Source organism: Sporothrix schenckii, assembly GCF_000961545.1.
Source record: "Sporothrix schenckii 1099-18 chromosome Unknown Cont44, whole genome shotgun sequence".
In the NCBI taxonomy this organism is placed as follows: Eukaryota; Fungi; Ascomycota; class Sordariomycetes; order Ophiostomatales; family Ophiostomataceae; genus Sporothrix; species Sporothrix schenckii.
In genome coordinates, this window is record NW_015971145.1 from 3,015,711 (window position 1) to 3,032,603 (window position 16,893).

General features: G+C 57.3%; 4 protein-coding genes across 4 annotated transcripts; 3 read left to right on the forward strand and 1 right to left on the reverse strand.

The window, feature by feature from the left end:
* Window positions 1-126: 126 nt before the first annotated feature.
* SPSK_09596 (vacuolar iron transporter Ccc1) lies at window positions 127-1,092 on the reverse strand (the record flags this gene model as incomplete). Its single annotated transcript, XM_016736168.1, has 1 exon — window positions 127-1,092. One exon carries the CDS (start codon window positions 1,090-1,092, stop codon window positions 127-129), a length of 966 nt encoding a protein of 321 aa, XP_016587695.1.
* Window positions 1,093-3,180: 2,088 nt separating this feature from the next.
* Window positions 3,181-4,636, forward strand: SPSK_09193 (phospholipase C; the record flags this gene model as incomplete). Its single annotated transcript, XM_016735770.1, has 2 exons — window positions 3,181-3,741; window positions 3,818-4,636. The coding sequence occupies 2 exons, from the start codon at window positions 3,181-3,183 to the stop codon at window positions 4,634-4,636; spliced, it is 1,380 nt and encodes a 459-aa protein (XP_016587696.1).
* Window positions 4,637-5,480: 844 nt separating this feature from the next.
* SPSK_09188 (structure-specific endonuclease subunit SLX1) lies at window positions 5,481-6,938 on the forward strand (the record flags this gene model as incomplete). The annotated part of the gene is made up of 1 exon (XM_016735765.1): window positions 5,481-6,938. The coding sequence occupies one exon, from the start codon at window positions 5,481-5,483 to the stop codon at window positions 6,936-6,938; it is 1,458 nt and encodes a 485-aa protein (XP_016587697.1).
* Window positions 6,939-10,628: 3,690 nt separating this feature from the next.
* SPSK_08278 (histone demethylase JARID1) lies at window positions 10,629-16,229 on the forward strand (the record flags this gene model as incomplete). Its single annotated transcript, XM_016734882.1, has 3 exons — window positions 10,629-11,216; window positions 11,312-14,976; window positions 15,053-16,229. The coding sequence occupies 3 exons, from the start codon at window positions 10,629-10,631 to the stop codon at window positions 16,227-16,229; spliced, it is 5,430 nt and encodes a 1,809-aa protein (XP_016587698.1).
* Window positions 16,230-16,893: the final 664 nt, after the last annotated feature.

Sequence of the window (16,893 nt, forward strand, 5' to 3'; positions counted from 1 at the left end):
AGGCAGTGGCACGTGGGTTCATACTGGAAACAACGGGACGGGATTCGTTGCGAAGTTATATACACTTTGTCACAGAAACAAGTGTCTATTTCTCGCAACTATAAATACAAACGCTATGCCAAGCATTTATGAACTCGCGTCGTCAAACAAACGCACACACAGCACAGCTGCCGAGGCTGCGATGCCGCCTAAAACGACCATCTGGACTCCTTCTCCAATACTCTTCCACAGGCGCCGCGTGGACCCTGTGGCCATCGCCTTCGCCGTCTCTGCGGCCCTGTCCCGCGCGACGTCCTGGACGAAGCCAAACAGAAAGAGGGCAACGATGCAAACACCAATGCTCCACCGCAGGCCGTCGCCGACTTGCCTGACAAAAAAGTAAGGCCCCAGCGGAATCAAGCCGCCCACCAGGTAGCCAAGGGCCACGGACAGCCCAGAGGCAACGGGCCAGACGTAGTCGTAGTCGTAGTCGTCGTCGTCATCGTCACCGTCGTCTGCATGTCCATCGCCCTTCTTGACCAAGATGGCTTCGGCCGACTCCGGATGCTCCACGACGTGGGCCAGCACCATGTCGCGCAGATGGGCCGGCAGACCGAGCGGTGCAATGTAGCGAGTGGCCACTGTGGCCATGTCGGCGTCGGTGTCGGTGTCGTCGGCTTCGCCCTGCTTCTCGCTCGCACGTGGCGTCGATGCCTGCCGTGCCGACAGGTACCCGCCGATGCCCATGCTGATGCATCCCGCCGTGAGCTCCGCCATGCCGGCATAAATCACCGTGTCTGTCTGGCCCAGTGACGAGAGGCCAGCCGTCATGGCAAAGGGCACCGTCAAGCCATCGGAGAACCCGAGCGTAAAGTCGGCCCGGAACCGGCGGGCCGTTGGCAGATACCAACGGGGCGCGTGCCTCTGCACTTTTGTGCCGACATAGTTGCCGTCGCGGCGGCCGACGGTGCTGTCAGCGCTGTCAGCACTATGAATGACTCTGTGGCGCGCGTCACGCGGCTGGGGCTGAGACTCCGCAGGTGCGGCCGGCGAGATGGACGACGTCCAGGCGAGCGGAGACAGAGAAGCAGGCTGCTGCTGCTGTTGATACATGTTGGCTGCTTGGAGGTATCCGTCAACGGGTGTGGAGAGGCAAGGATAGAATCACTAGAATGCCCGACATGCGAAGCGAGCGGGTATGGTATGAACGACCGACAACGGCCCTGGCTTTCTTCTAACAGGGAGGAGTCTTTGCATTTTACATCGTTGCTTTTTTTTCCTTTTTGGGAGTGGTGAAGAATCTCACCACGTGCAAGGCACTTGCATACGCTAAACACCAGTCGACAAAATAGTCGGCATCACGACGGTCACAAAGAGCGCCGTGGTCTCGGAAAGCGGCAAGCGATGCCTGCGGGGTGTGCCAAGGATGATAACGTTGGTGCCGTTGACACCGTTGGCAAGATGGACAGGGTTGGTAAGGCTGGAGGAGGAGCACGTGTAAAAAGAGAGCGCTGTTAGTCGACAGCCCATGCGTCCCGTCCGCGTGGGAGGGATTTATGTTTGCAGCGATCGCCAATTTCGCTTCAATTTCTACTCGCATAAGGCTCGCATTGGGCTAAGAGTGCATGTACGTCGTAAGACATAACGATGGCTGTTGTCGACGTCGGTCATGAAAAGGAGACAAAGTGGGAAAGATGCCTGCCGTGGAGCGTGGTATTCCACGTAAATTACCAGGACCAGGTTTCATTGGGGCGAATCAGAATGCCTGTGTTGTCATCGAACAAGATTTCGCCCACAGTTTGCTCGAGGTGTGCGAAAGTAAATGTCGCTTTCCTGTCGTAACTCTGTTCCATTTAGTCTTGGCGATCATTTCAGTCAACTGCCTTAGACCCAGGGGTTGGAAAAGAGCGTCAAGGACGATGGAATAGCCAAGAACTCTGTAGTTCCAGTTCTCCAGCGACGGCGTCGTCGAAATCGCCCCAACCTGCCTGCCGAGGCTCACTGCTTTTACAACATCACAGGAGGGCGTTCTTGTGGCAGCCAATCGCGAACAAAGAGAACAAGCCACACTGGCCACGAAAAAGCTTAAACGTACTGAAAAAGGACTGCCGGAGAGACGTGCACCCTTAAGAATGCGGCAGTCCAATACGAATGCACCGGGACCGGGCCGGGAATCTTGGGTTGCTTGGGAGGTGTTCTGTGCGCCATGTAAGCCAAGAGTCCCGAGGCATCTGATTCGCCTGGACCTGATTCTTCTGAAGAAGAGGTGTGTCTGCCCCTGGCGCTAACGCGAGAGGGCCACCAACTCGTCCAGTCCACTCGTCCATCGCATCGATTTCCAAAACGACCCTGGAAAGGACCGTGCAAAGAGATGGGTTCTTGTTTCTTTCAGAGCATCCACTTCTCCAGACGAGATAGAATACAAAATGCCCTCGGTCCTTTTCTGATCAACGGCCCACCTCTGGACAACTTTAAAATGCATCGTACTTCATACTGCATCCTGCGTATTTCAGTTTTCCCTTCATCCGGGTTCCGCCCCTTTGCCGGTTAATCCGTCTACCTGTCGACCCACCATCCACACTTTGATTATGACGTGCGTGGGATAACGTCGCACTAGCCAGGCTGAACACCGCAACGCCCTACACCCCGATGGCCCTGGCCCTGCCGCTCAATGCCTTTTTCGGCAGTCGGTGAGGCGACGGGGAAAGTTTAAAGTCGGCAAAAGGCACAGGCAGCAAAGACAGCAAAGAAACGATCACGCAGGAGAGCAGAGCGCAGCAAAAGGCGATCCAAGGGCAGCATCGCCAAGTCTGCCACTAAGATAATTCCATATCGGATCGGCATATGGGGTGGCACGTTGTAAATACCTCGACGGTCGTTGGAGAGAACTTGTTGCTTATCTGCCTCCCACGTGGGCACTCTTCCCTGCTCCTACGACTCGCAAATTACTTCTCACGCCCGTCTGCAGCCAACATTCCGTGCTATTGCATGTTGTACGACCTCCGTTTTACGGAACGCTCACGGGACATGCACAGACGAGCGCCCTTCCAGAAAGTAGGAGCCCGTCCAGATGGTGAAGATCAGACGTTGAATGTATATATGTGACGGCCCGGAGCCTCGCTCGCAGGTGGGAGTCTGCGATCGCCACTCGAGCAACCACGCCCATCCACAGACTCTCGCAACCGCCGTTTGCACATCAAGATGCTGACCAACTCTCTCACGGGCCTGCTGGCCCTCGCGGCCGTGGCGGCTGCCAAACACCCGACGCCTTGCAAGCCGAACGGCTCGGAGGCTGTCAAGAACATGAAGGAGCACATCAAGGCCGTGGTGCTGCTGGTGCTCGAGAACCGCTCGTTCGACAACATCCTGGGCGGCCAGACGCTGCCCGGCCTCGACAACCCGTACCACAACGGCCCCTTCTGCAACCCGCTCAACCTGACCAACCCGGCGCTGGGCCAGGCCTGCACTACGGCCCGCGACTACGACTCCATTGCTGACGACCCGGACCACGCCGTCTACGGCAACAACATTGAGTTCTACGGCACCTTCAACCCCAGCAACGACGACATTGCGTCGGGCAAGCTGGTCCCCAAGCAGAACGGCTTTGTGCACGAGCAGCTGCGCCTGTACGACGCCAAGGTCAACAGCACCACGCTGTCGGAGCAGGTCATGAACTACTACACCGAGGCGCAGGTCCCGACGCTCACGGCCCTGGTGCAGAACTTTGTCACCTTTAACTACTGGCACTCGGCCATTCCCGGTGTACGTCTTCTTCTCCCCCTCCCCCCGGCACTCTTCTTGTCGACCTGACGGTGCCCACTAACGGAATGCATGGCAGCCCACCGACCCCAACCGCCTGGCCCTCGTGGCGGGCAGCTCCTTTGGCCACGGCAAGAACGATGCGCAGTTCAAGGCCAAGGGCTTCAACGAGCGGTCCATCTTCCAGTCGCTGACCGAGAACGGCTACGACTGGCGCAACTACCACGACCCGGCGGGCGGCACCGGCCCCGAGGCCTCGTGGTTCCAGTGGACCTACGACGCCGGCCTCGACAAGAACGTCGTCAACCTCGACCGCTTCTACGTCGACGCCGCCGCCGGCAACCTCACCAGCTTTAGCATCCTCAACCCGTCCTGCTGCGGCGTCGACACCACCTCCATGCACCCCACGGGCCTCGTGTCGCTGGGCGAGGGCCTCATCAAGGACGTCTACGACGCCCTCCGCGCCGGCCCCCAGTGGGAGGAGACCCTCTTCATCATCACCTACGACGAGACCGGCGGCTTCCACGACCACGTCGCGCCGTCCCTCGCCCCCAAGCCCGACAACCTCAGCTACACCGCCACCACGCCCTCCGGCCAGGACTACACCTTTGACTTTGACCGCCTCGGCGGCCGCATGCCCACCTTTTTGATCTCGCCCTGGGTCAAGAAGGCCCACGTCGAGGGCCTCGGCAAGAACGCCGCCGGCGAGACCGTCTCGTACTCGGCCACCTCCATCCTGCGCACCCTCGGCTACCTCTTTGACTTTGAGCCCTACAACCCCCGCGTCGAGTGGTCGCCGTCCTTTGAGGGCCTCATCACCAAGAAGGCGCGCACCACCATTGAGGAGCTCCCCGAGGGCAACCCCTTCCGCGTCAAGGCCAAGCGCTTCCGCAAGTAAAGTGCTGTTGGAATGACGCGGGTGTACATCCCCGGCATATGTGTGTATGCGTAGAGGTGTACATAAAATGGTTACATGGATATCTTCTCTTTCTTTTCTCTGTTAGGAGACGGCCGTCACAACGTCCTCTTTCATATCTACGTAGATTAATGACATTACTATACAATCCCAATGCCGTAAATTCAAGTCTATTAAACGTGTCTTCATACCCAATAACTCTAACTGGACTGTGAATAACAAGTTTGGGATTGCCGAGCAGCCGTCGTGCAGCCAGAACGACTTGCCGTTGTCTCGCTTAGTGCATCCTTGACAGCCTCATACTTTCTAATCACTGCCGTAGCCTCCTTTCTCGTAAGCCCGTCGTTTTCATGACAATTCTCTTTGCCTTTCGCTGTTGATCAAATCCTCTCAAATCTAACAGAAATATGTGTTTTACGCGTCGAATGTCCGTTGTCCTCATTTCTGTCTGTAAAACAAATGCTTTAATATTGCGCACTCTCACGACATGTGCAAGTCACGTGTCGTCGCTCCAGCAATAGCGCGACCCCGCGTAAACACGCGCCAATGTCAGTCCCTTTACCGCGACCAGGTGGCACTGCACTTGAGCCTCAACTCAACCTTTGACAAAACGTTCGCCCGTTCGACTTGGCCACCTCCTACCCACGTCGACAGACATGCAGTCCCTCTGCTCACCCATTCGACAGCGTCCATAAGCCGCCACCGGACAGAAATCCAATGACCAACTCATAACCGCACGCGGCGATTCACGCCTCCTCGTCCAACCTCTCTCTTCCCTCCCCCCCTCGTCTCTCCTCCCCCCCTCCTCCTCTCCTCACCCCTCACAATGACGTCCACCGTCTCCTCCCGGCCCATCCCGGCCCTCTACACCGTCTACATCCTCCGCTCGACCATGCGCCATGCCTCCCTCTACATCGGCTCCACCACCGACCCGCCGCGCCGCCTCAAGCAGCACAACGGCGCCATCAAGGGCGGCGCCGCCCGCACTGCGCGCCCCAGCCTGCGGCCCTGGGAAATGGTCGGCCTCGTGTCTGGCTTCCCCGGCGCCGTCGCCGCGCTCAAGTTCGAGTGGGCCCTGACCAACCCGCACCTGTCGCTGCACATCCCCGCCGAGTCGCGCCTCTCTGTTGCCCGGCAGACGAAGCGCAACGGCCACCCCAAACGCCCGCCGGCGAGCATGCACTCCATTCTAGCAAACCTGCACCTGCTGCTGCGGGTGCCCAGTTTTTCCCGCTGGCCTCTGCGGCTGCACATGTTTGTGCCCGAGGTGCACGCGGCCTGGAGCAAATACAGCAGGTCGCAGACGAGTGCCAGCCAGCCGCTGGGCGACGACGTGCGCGAGGTGGAGGTGTTGACCGATTTCCAGCCAACACCGGATATGCTGTTTGGCAACGCGACCGCCGACAGCGCGACTGATGTCGCTGATGCCGCGGAGATCGGACCACCCTGGGGCATCCATGCCCTGCCGCTCGACTACGGGCCCATGCGCGACTACGTCGACAAGGCCCAGGACATTTTCACCTTTGAGCGCGAGGGCGACTGCGCCGTGTGCCACGGCGCGCTGCCCGCGGGACGGGGACTCTATGCCGTCTGTCCCAACGCAGCGTGCGAGGCCGTCGGGCACCTGCGCTGCTGGAGTGGGCACCTCTTGCAGGAGGAAGCGGACGCGTCAGCAACACCGTCGCAGGCCCTGGGCAATCCCGATCTTGACCGGCACCCCCTCGTCCCTGTCCGCGGCCACTGCCCCGACTGCGGCGGTCCTGTCGTCTGGGGCGACATGATGAAGGAGCTGACGCTGCGGCTGCGGGGTCCCAAGGAGGTTGAGAAGCTGGTCAAGGCGAAGCGGCGACAAGAAAAGGCGGCCGATAAGGCGGCGGCCGCGGCCGACAAGGTTGCCAAAGCAGGACAAGCAGGACAGGCGGTACAAGCCAGAAAAGCGGCAGACGCCGCGGCCCCCGTCACAGACCTGGACGACCTGTCCGGCAGCGTCGAGGCCACGGCCACAGTACGGAAGACAAAGGCAGCCAAGGTGGTCACCACCACCACAGCCACAACCAAAGCCAAGGGCAAGGCAGCCGAAGCGATGGCTGCAACAGCAGCCACCAAGGCTACGAAGATTACGAAGACGACGAGAGTCACAAAAGTGACGGCCGGCACGGCCAAGACATGCAAAGTAGCCAACGTGACAACAGCAAAGACACCGGCAGCGGTGGCGGCCACCGCAGCGCTTGGCCGTGCGGCCCTGCTCGACGGCAGCGAGTCGCCGGAGGTGATTGTCATGTGAGAGACAACGGAAACAGGAAGAACGCTCCCAAAGATACCACACGATCAAGCAGCATAGATACACCTCAATATTATGTATTACGCGTTTATTCATGGCATTCGTGTAGAGCCGCCGCATCACCACCATGGCTTGTGATTAAGCTGATAGATCCTTTCGTGTTGCGTACTTGTTACGCACTTGTTGCCAAACCAATCGGTTCAGCAAAGAAGGACATGTTTTAATTTCAGCATTTTCTTTTTTTTTTTGTCCCAAAAAAAAAAGGATTTTTTGTAATGTCGAAAATTAAGACTTAAAATAATAGCAATAATTGTTGCTTGAGCAAACAGGCTCGTAAAACATCTCTGCCTTGATTTACTTTGTATAATATGCTTCTTTACATACTTGTCTTGAGGCCGACCTTGAACTACATCTAGGGGATATGCTGTTATCTGCATTCCCACCAGAACAGCGGACCCATACTGAGTTCTCTAGCGCAGTGTGATTGGACAGGTCAACTAGTCCTGATTTTCGGTTCCTTATTTCTTCACGTGCGGTTCCAACTACGAGGGAGGAAAGTTCGTATGGCGCGAAGTCGTAATAGGGTTGCATCGGGGATGGCAGAGCGGGAGTTGGCGGATACTAAACGACTCAAAGCGTTACGGAGAATTGGGCCACGAGATCCCAACTGACACAACGGCTCTGGAGTATGGGCTCATTAAGGATACGGCAGGGCTCGTTGAACAGGTCGCATGCTGTCTTTGTCCAGTCTTTGTTTAGACCCGCATGTCCCGATGTGAGGGACAAAGAGAAACTGGCAGTGCCATACAGCATGACTGGTGTCTGTGTAAGTACCCTTTGGCAGAGGAGGCACCATCTGAGTACCGTTCTTTTTTTCCTCTTTTCTTTTTCTTTTCTTTTCTTTTTATTTTTGGGCAAATTTAGGCTGTATGGGGCTTCACCTTCCACTCACGAACAGCGTCGAGAACGTCGACGACTTATGATACGTATATACTACCAGTTACAGATAGAAACCCAGCAATCCAGAAACCTTCCGAGCCGGAGATATGGAATACTGGCGTTCTTGCGTTTCTTTGTCCACAAATTCCATCTTTAGTCTTGACCCCCACCGCCAGTCTCGACAGCAGTTTCTGGCTGCAGGACGAACGGTGCAAAAACTGGGCATCAGACTCCACTTTGCTGCCTCTGAACCCACAAAAGTTACTGCGACCACTTTACGACATTCTTAAAGGTTGCGGTCCAAAATCAGTAGTGCCGCCGAGCCACAAGTCGTAGTCGAGATAGCGATTGTGAACGAGAGTTTCCCGCGCACCCCACGGAAAAGCTACTCAAAGACGAACAAAGTACTTGTATTCGGGAAACACCGCCGCCTTGCTGTCAGGCACATCGGGGGACAAGAAAAGGGGAGAAACATGCATCGGCCGTTGGAACCGAGAAGATGTTGGTTGTTCGTTCCCAGTGTCGCATGCACACGCGGCGTGCGGCACACGAAGCACGACGCAGGTAGCGCCACAGCAAACTTTCCCGCTTCGACTCCCATTCTGTGTCTCCTTGTCGGACGCGATATATTAGCTTTTACTAGATGTACAACCCGCCATTTGACAAAAAGTAAAGAGCATCACCGTTCGTACAGCCTTGTGGGTGATATTGTTTTTTTGGGAGGTTGGGCGCCGGGACAACATTGGAAACTGTCGCTGCCACGTAAGGCCCGTTCTGCACATTGCGGTCGGGGCCCTTTCCAACGGAAAAGAGGGCACATGGCTCACGGACTCTTTCTCGGTGACGTCCTCCGTCCCTCCCACACCTCCCAGACGTACTCGTGTCATGCGCAATGCCAATGCACGGAGCATACGACATCAATCGTGGACTTGCATGTCCTTGCCGGCGGAGAAGGGCGCCCTGTGTCAGTTTCCGTGCCTCTCAAAGGGCAGGCACATTCGAACGCACTCGGATATTCAAACCATGCACAGCTGTTCCTGGCCAACCGGGAAATAGTCCTGTTTGTGTCGTTTGCCTACGTACTTTCAGATGTTTATTCAAAGCCAGCGCCGCAGGGACGTTGGTGGGCCATGTTCCACTTTTTAATCTACGCCGCAGACTTTAGGTGGTTGGTATATTGTAGGGAGTGGTACATTTTAATACTGGCATATCCTGTGTTATATAAAGTACTAGGTACTTTGACTCTTGTGTACTGTTACATAGCGGTCCAGCGCCCATTTCCCATTTGCGCTGCGCATAGCCCAGATATCACACTTCTGGTGTCGTTTCCACTGGGCACCGGGGTTGTTCTTTCCTGTTCCAGCATTGGTTCTGGCGACAGCCTCTTTCCCAATCCCCACGCCATTGGCTACCCACAAAGGTCGTCGCCATACTTTTCTCTTTCTGCTCTCTTTTCTGGTCGCAAATGGAGGCTACTCCGTATCTTACGCCGAATGCCCACACTTCACACACCCTTTAACCTCACCGGGCTGTGTACATGAATTCTTCCCAGCGCATCCGGCACTGGTTCTTTCTTGATGTTCGTAGCTCTTTCCCTAGTTGTTGGTCTCGGCCTTGCGTTCCTTCCCCCTGGAACTCGACAGCCCTTGAATTCGTCCAGCGGTTTGTTTTGGCCCGTCGCTCCTTCCATCGCATCGTGTTATGTCTGCGCACCTGCCTCATTGTAATTTACGGCGCTCCCTTTCCAAGCCCCGGTCCAATAATATCCCTTGGTCTACCGTATACATCTTTTGACTGCACCGGAAACAAACCTCATTTCTTGTTCTCTTCTCTTCCCTCACTACTTCTTTCACCCTCGTATCGATTGTGTGCCAGTCACGACCTCCACGCCCCACGACCACAATTCGCATTGATATTTACCGCTCCTCAGGAACTGTGCCGCCAGAGTTTCCAAAACTCTGTTGTACAGCCGAGCCACACCTTTCGTCTCTCCAAGTTTCGACGTCTTTTCCTCAGTTTCCCAATCTCTTGGCCTCGTTCAGGCTACGATTCCCCAGAGCCCTCTCTTTTCCCCTTCTGGTCAACTCTTGTCTGCTCCGTCGATGGACTAGTCCCGGTTTTCGCACCCTTTAAATTCTTTAGTCTCGTCTAGTACAGAAGCCAACGCAGCCCGCCCATCAAACTCTCATAATCCCACAGTCCCCCCAAGTTGGCCTAGCCTGCCCTCGTACTTGGCTCTTCTTCGGCATCTATCTTCGCCTTTTTCGCTCGTCTGACTCGCCAGCCTTTTTTCTTCTTACCATACGGCCTTTCAACTCCGTCACGACGACGAAGTGGCAGAACCACCTTCGAGCAAACCGACCACACTTCGACCAATACGTCCTTTCTACTCTCATTACTCTTTCCAATTCGTCTCGCACCATCTTCTCGAAACACCCTTCTTCCAAAACCGACCTTCCGCCTCCAATGCATATCCGGATAGACACAACCCACGGATGACGGCCGTTTCGGCACCCTATTTCTTTTCCCCTCGTTTCGTTTTGCGGGAGAGTTGCTTGCCTCGACGACTCGCTCTCGACGGCACACCATTTGTGACAGCATAGACTCGATACTCGATTAGCACGCGAACGATTAATAGACGACGACAACGATTCGTCCACCTGAGCTCGATTACGACATCCGGCCCATACGGCCCTCCCTCCTTCCTTCCCATTCGACACGTACATACACATACTCCCACACATTGCGCCCACGATGATGGCCATTGTTCCTGCTCTGCCAGGAGGCTCTGGCGGAGCGAATGGCGGCGGCAAAGACGGCGGACGGAGCAATGGCAAGGACGGCGGCAGCAACGGTGCCTCGGGCGGCAGTGGCAAGTCAGGCAACAAGATTTTGCTCAAAAGCTCGTCAAGAACGGCTGCAGCAGCCTCCAATGCCCCAAGCACCACAACCAGCTCGCGCGCGTCACCTGCCGCCCTCGCGCCGGCACCCCAGACAAACAATTCAACGTCGATGCCAACACGAACAAGGATGGGTGGCCAGTCGAATGCCGGCGGCGGCAGCGGTAATGGCCCCCTGCCACCACTCAGCGCCATGCGGAGCGCGCCGCTGGACCTGAACTCGGTCGAGCGTCGCGGCCAGCCTACAGCGAGTAAGGAGACTGGGAAGCGCAAGGACCGCCCGCACAACCTGGAGGAGGCGCCGACTTACTGTCCCACCGAGGAGGAGTGGAAGGATCCCATGGCCTACATGCGCAAGATCGCGCCTGAGGCGAGCGAATACGGCATATGCAAGATCATTCCCCCCGACTCGTGGAACCCGCCTTTTGCCATTGACACACAGGTGAGCCGCACCATCACAATTGCACGATCCTTGGGGAGTCCGACGCCAGACGCCAAATGAATCATCTTCTCTAACAATTGCTGTCTTCCACACAGAAATTCCACTTCCAAACAAGAAAGCAGGAATTAAATTCCGTCGAAGGCAGTACGTACTTCTTCTCCTACCTGTTTTGTCGTTTTTCGACCCGTCTTTCTAACCAGGCATTGTTCACAGGCACTCGCGTCAACCTTGGCTATCTCGAAGGCCTATTCAAATACCACAAGAACATGGGTAATACCCTGACTCGGTTACCATACGTCGACAAGAAGCCACTTGACCTCTATCAACTGAAAAAGGCCGTCGATTCACGGGGCGGCTTCGACATGGTGTGCAGGCTGAAAAAATGGGCGGAGATTGGCCGTGACCTGGGCTACAGCGGCAAGATCATGTCGTCTCTGTCGACCTCTCTCAAGAACTCCTACCAGAAATGGCTCTGCCCCTACGAAGACTACCTGCGGTTGGCCAAACCCGGCGTGCACCAGCAGCTCGAGATCGAGAACGGCGGCCCCTTCACACCAAGCCCTGCTGCGAGCCCCATGGTCCGGTCCAATGTCAACACTCCATCCAGCGTACCGGGAGGCTCACCGGCCCGCAACGCTAGTGATGCGCTCCAGGCCTCGGTCTCCGGCAGTGGCCGTAACACGCCTGGCACAGCCAACAATACGCCACCCCCGGCCGACTCGTCTGAAAAGGGATCGGGCCTGGCACCGGCGCATCCCCTCAAACGCCAGCTTGCTGCTGGCGAGTCTGAAACGCCCACGAAGGAGGAGTCTGCCGCGGAAGGCGAAGAGGATAGCTCGGGCAGCAGACGGAGTAAGCGATTAAAGAAGGAAGCTGTACCCCGGGTGGCCGGCTCGTACATGTCGCTGCTGCGTCCACAGCAGCCACGCAAACCCCGCGACGACAATGGCGACCCCCGTGAGAGCTGTGAGCATTGCGGTAAGACAGAGAATGCCGGCTTCTTGATCGTCTGCGAGTCATGCGACCACGCCTACCACGGAAAGTGCGTCGACCCACCAATAGCCACGAAGCCCACCTCCGAGTGGAACTGCCCGCGCTGCCTTGTCGGCGACAACCAGTACGGCTTTGAAGATGGCGGCCTCTACTCGCTCAAGCAGTTCCAGGAAAAGGCCTTTGAGTTCAAGCAGAGCTACTTTGAGGATAAGATGCCGTTCGACCCCACCCTGAACTGCCACCGCCCTATCACAGAGGACGACGTCGAGCGCGAGTTCTGGCGCCTCGTGTCCAGCATCGATGACACTGTCGAGGTGGAATACGGCGCTGACATCCATTGCACAACACACGGTTCGGGCTTCCCCACGATTGAGAAGAACCCCAACGAGCCATACTCGACGGACCCTTGGAATCTTAACATGCTTCCGCTCCACCCCGAAAGTCTTTTCCGTTACATCAAGTCCGACATCTCCGGCATGACCGTCCCCTGGGTCTATGTCGGCATGATCTTCTCGACGTTTTGCTGGCACAACGAGGACCACTACGCCTACTCTGCCAACTACCAGCACTTTGGTGCCACCAAGACGTGGTATGGCATTCCCGGCGCCGATGCGGAGAAGTTTGAGAACGCAATGCGCGAGGCCGTCCCCGACCTGTTCGAAACGCAGCCCGATCTGCTGTTCCAGCTTGTCACGCTCCTCCCGCCCGAAAAGCTCAAGGAGGCCGGCGTGCGTGTCTATGCAGTCGACCAGCGCGCTGGTCAAATGGTCATCACGTTCCCCCAGGCGTACCATGCGGGCTTCAACCATGGTTTCAACTTCAACGAGGCCGTCAATTTTGCGCCGTCCGACTGGGAGCCCTTTGGCCTCTCTGGTGTCCACCGGCTGCAGCAGTTCCGTCGCCAGCCTTGTTTCTCACACGAGGAGCTGCTGTGTACGGCTGCGGATGATGTGCTGAGCGCGGCCACGGGACCCTTGACGATCCAGACGGCCAAATGGCTCGCGCCTGCGCTTGAACGGATACGGTACCTCGAGGAGACCAACCGCGACGGCTTTATGGCTAAGCATTACGGAGTGCCACACCACTGCCCGCTTGTAGGACGCGACACGGGCGTGGGCCGCCGCGGCGGCGAATCCGCCGCGCAGTCCTGCTCTCTCGACATTGTGATCAACGACGCCGACGTCCCTGAAGAGGAGTACCAGTGCTTCTTCTGCAAGGGCTATACGTACCTGTCGCGCTTCAAGTGTGTCAAAACAGGTAAGGTTTTGTGTCTGCAGCACGCCGGGTTCAACCACTGCTGCACCGCGCGCGAGGCGAGCCGCTTCCTCGGGGAATCCCACTTTGTCGTCTATCGCAAGTCGTCGGACGACATTGAGGCCATGTGCAAGAAGATTGCCGAAAAGGCAGCGCAGCCGGAGGCCTGGGAGGAAAAGTACGACAAGATCCTGGAGGAAGACGCGACCCCCTCACTCAAGACCCTGCGAGCTATCCTGAACGAAGGTGAGAGGATCCCCTATGATCTGCCTTCTTTGCCGGTGTTGCGCGAATTTGTCGACCGCTGTAATCACTGGGTTGAAGAGGCTACAACATACATTGTGCGCAAACAGCAAAACCGACGCAAGACCGACACGCGCAAATCCATCAGCGCGGCCAGCGGCGCCGAAGCAGCCGGCACCGGCTCAGCCTCGACGGCAGCCGGGGCAGCGGGCTCCACGGGATCGACGACGGCGGCGGCAACGGCGGCGGCGGCAGCCGTGGCCGACGAAAAGGAAAAGGAACGGGAGACCCGCAACATTTCCAACATTTACCGCTTGCTCGACGAAGCCGCCCAGATCGGATTCGAGTGCCCCGAAATCCAGCTCCTCCAGCAGCGCGCCGACGCCATCAAGATCTTCCAGGAAGACGCCAGACGCGCGCTAGCGCACGTCTCCACGCAAACGGTGGACACCATTGAGAACCTGCTCGACGAAGGACACAGCTTTAATGTCGACGTGCCCGAGGTCGAGAGCCTGACGCGGTTCCTCGACCAGCTCAAGTGGGGCCAGAAGGCGGAGACGAGCCGGACCGAGTACGCGGCCCTCGACGAGGTGCTCAAGCTGCTCGAGGACGGGCAGCGCATGGGCATCCCGCAGTACAACGACCACATGATGTTCCTGGAGGGCCAGGCGGCCGCGGGGCAGCAGTGGGAGAAGAAGGCCAAAGAGCTGCTCCATGCGGACGCTGTCCACTACCCGCAGCTCGAGGCGCTCTCGAACCAGGCGACGTCCGGTTCGATTCCGGTGACGGCGGCTACGCTGGCGGCGATTGACCAGATCCTGCACAAGCACAGGGATGCGCACCGCCAAGTCATGGACCTCAACATGCGCTGCCGCGAGGCGGAATACAAGAACCGGCCCAAGTACTCGGAGGTGGTGGCGCTGATGAGCAAGATTGAGGAGCTGCAGTCCAAGCCGACGGGCACGCACGAGCTGGAGCGGGAGCAGAAGCGCAGCGAAGACTGGATCCGCAAGGGCAAGCGCGTCTTTGGCAAGACCAATGCGCCGCTCTACATCCTGAAGAGCCATCTGGAGTACGTGCTGGACCGCAATAACGACTGCTTCGACACGCAAGACGACAAACCGCGCACGCCAGCCGAGCCCGCGTCCCGCGAGCCAAGCCCTGACGAATCGTCGGCCGCGTATAGGAACGCGAAGCTTCGTGAGGTGTTTTGCATCTGCCGGCGCACCGAGGCGGGCATGATGATTGAGTGTGAAGTGTGCCACGAGTGGTACGTCCCTCCCCCTCTCTTTCCCTATGACTATTTTATTATTGTATTTTTGATATCTAACCCGAGCCTCGTTTAGGTACCACGGCAAGTGTCTCAAGATTGCGCGCGGCAAGGTCAAGGAGGATGAAAAGTACACCTGCCCGATCTGCGATTGGCGCGTCAAGATTCCGCGCGATGCGGCCCGCCCTGACCTCGAGTCGCTCATCAACCTGTTCAACGAGATCCCCAACCTGCCTTTCCAGCCCGACGAGGAGCAGATCCTGGGCGAGATTATCCAGGGCGCCATGGACTTCCGCGCTAAAGTCGAGGACTACCTGGACCCCAACCTCACGTCGGAGAGCGACGCGATTAAGCAGCGCTTCTACCTCCGCAAGATTGAGGGCGCCGAGATTCTGCTGACGCGCGAGACCAACTTCTTCCGCCAGGTGCTCCACAAGCGCTTTCCCGTGGCGCCCGATCCGCCGCCGCTGATTGAGGAGTCCAAGAGCACGCGCAAGCCGCGGCCGACCAAGCTGCAGAAGATGATGGCGCAGTACCAGGTCGACGACCCGGACGACCTGCCGGAGCTGGTCAAGCTGCGCGCCAACAGCTCGCGGCGCAAGATGCTGACGGCCGGTACGGCGGCCGAGGCGGCCGCGGCGTCGTTTCGCTCGTCGGGCCTCATGATGCCCCTGGCCCCGGCTACCGCGCTGGGTAGCCCCCTCGATGCGGCAGCCCCTTCGTCGGCCGGCAGCGCCGGCGCTGGTGGACGCAACGCAGACCTGCAGCAGTCGCCGCCCGCCGACACCAGTGGCTTCCGCCGCAGCTCGGAAGGCTCATACAACGCCAGCAGCTTCAGCAACTTTGGCCGGAACAAGCCACAGCTGTCGCAAGCGTCGCCAACGGCGGCGGCGCAGTTGCAGCAGCAGCAGCAGCAGCAGCAGCAGCAGCAGCAGCAGCAGCAGCAGCAACGCCAGCCTCTTGACCGCCACAGCACGGTGATGAGCTTTGACAACGGCGGCCAGCAGCAGAGCCCCGGCGATGCGGGACGGCCGGCGTCGGTCGGTGCGACAGCTGCGCCGTCCGGGCATACACGTGCAGGTAGCGACTCGTCGTGGCCAGCGACGGTTCCGGCGCCCCCGGCCGACGCTGACGCGAAGCGGCCGAGAACGGGCCTCTTTGATGCAGTGCCGACTCCGACCAAGGAGACACCGCGTGCGGAGAGCGGCAATGACGCTGTCGACCGTATGGAAGTCGACAGCGGTGCCAAGTGAGGTGGGGCGTTGTTTTATTTTATTTTATTTCATTTTTAATTTTGTTTGCGTTGCTTCCGCCATTTTATTGTTTCCTGGGCATATCTAGAAGAAGGAGTGTTTTTTGACGAACATATGGAGCGTAATATTATGTACAAGAGACGTGGGCGGGCGCGGTGTTATTACACACAAAAGTCAACGGGGAGTTTAGACGGTTCTTATTGTTACTTCGGGGGCGGTGTCTTGTCAGTTTATTTGAATGTCCGGGTCTGTTTCTTGGTCTGTCTTTTGTTCTTTGTCAACGTGTTTCCTGTTGTTTTTTGTGTTTGGCTCTCGTTTGGTTTTTTTTTAATGCCTTTTGTGCATTTGTCATTGAATTGGAGGTTCTATCTTTTCGGGTCCTTCGGTGGCATGTTTTCGTCTTCCAGCTCTATTACGTCCATTACAGTGTAATTTATTCCCAGCTCATTTCATAATATACCGTCGATGACTCTGTCTCGTTTACCCTTTAGGACAATAGCAAGTGCTGTGAGTACTTAGTGTGCGAGTTTAGGCCTAGCAAGGCTGTATTCAGTGCATTTAGTACCTGGTAGGTAACCATATGTGACAATGTGCCTATTCCCACAGGCAAATGCAGGGCGACTCCAAACGCACACTTCAATGACCATGTTTATGCTAGAAATAT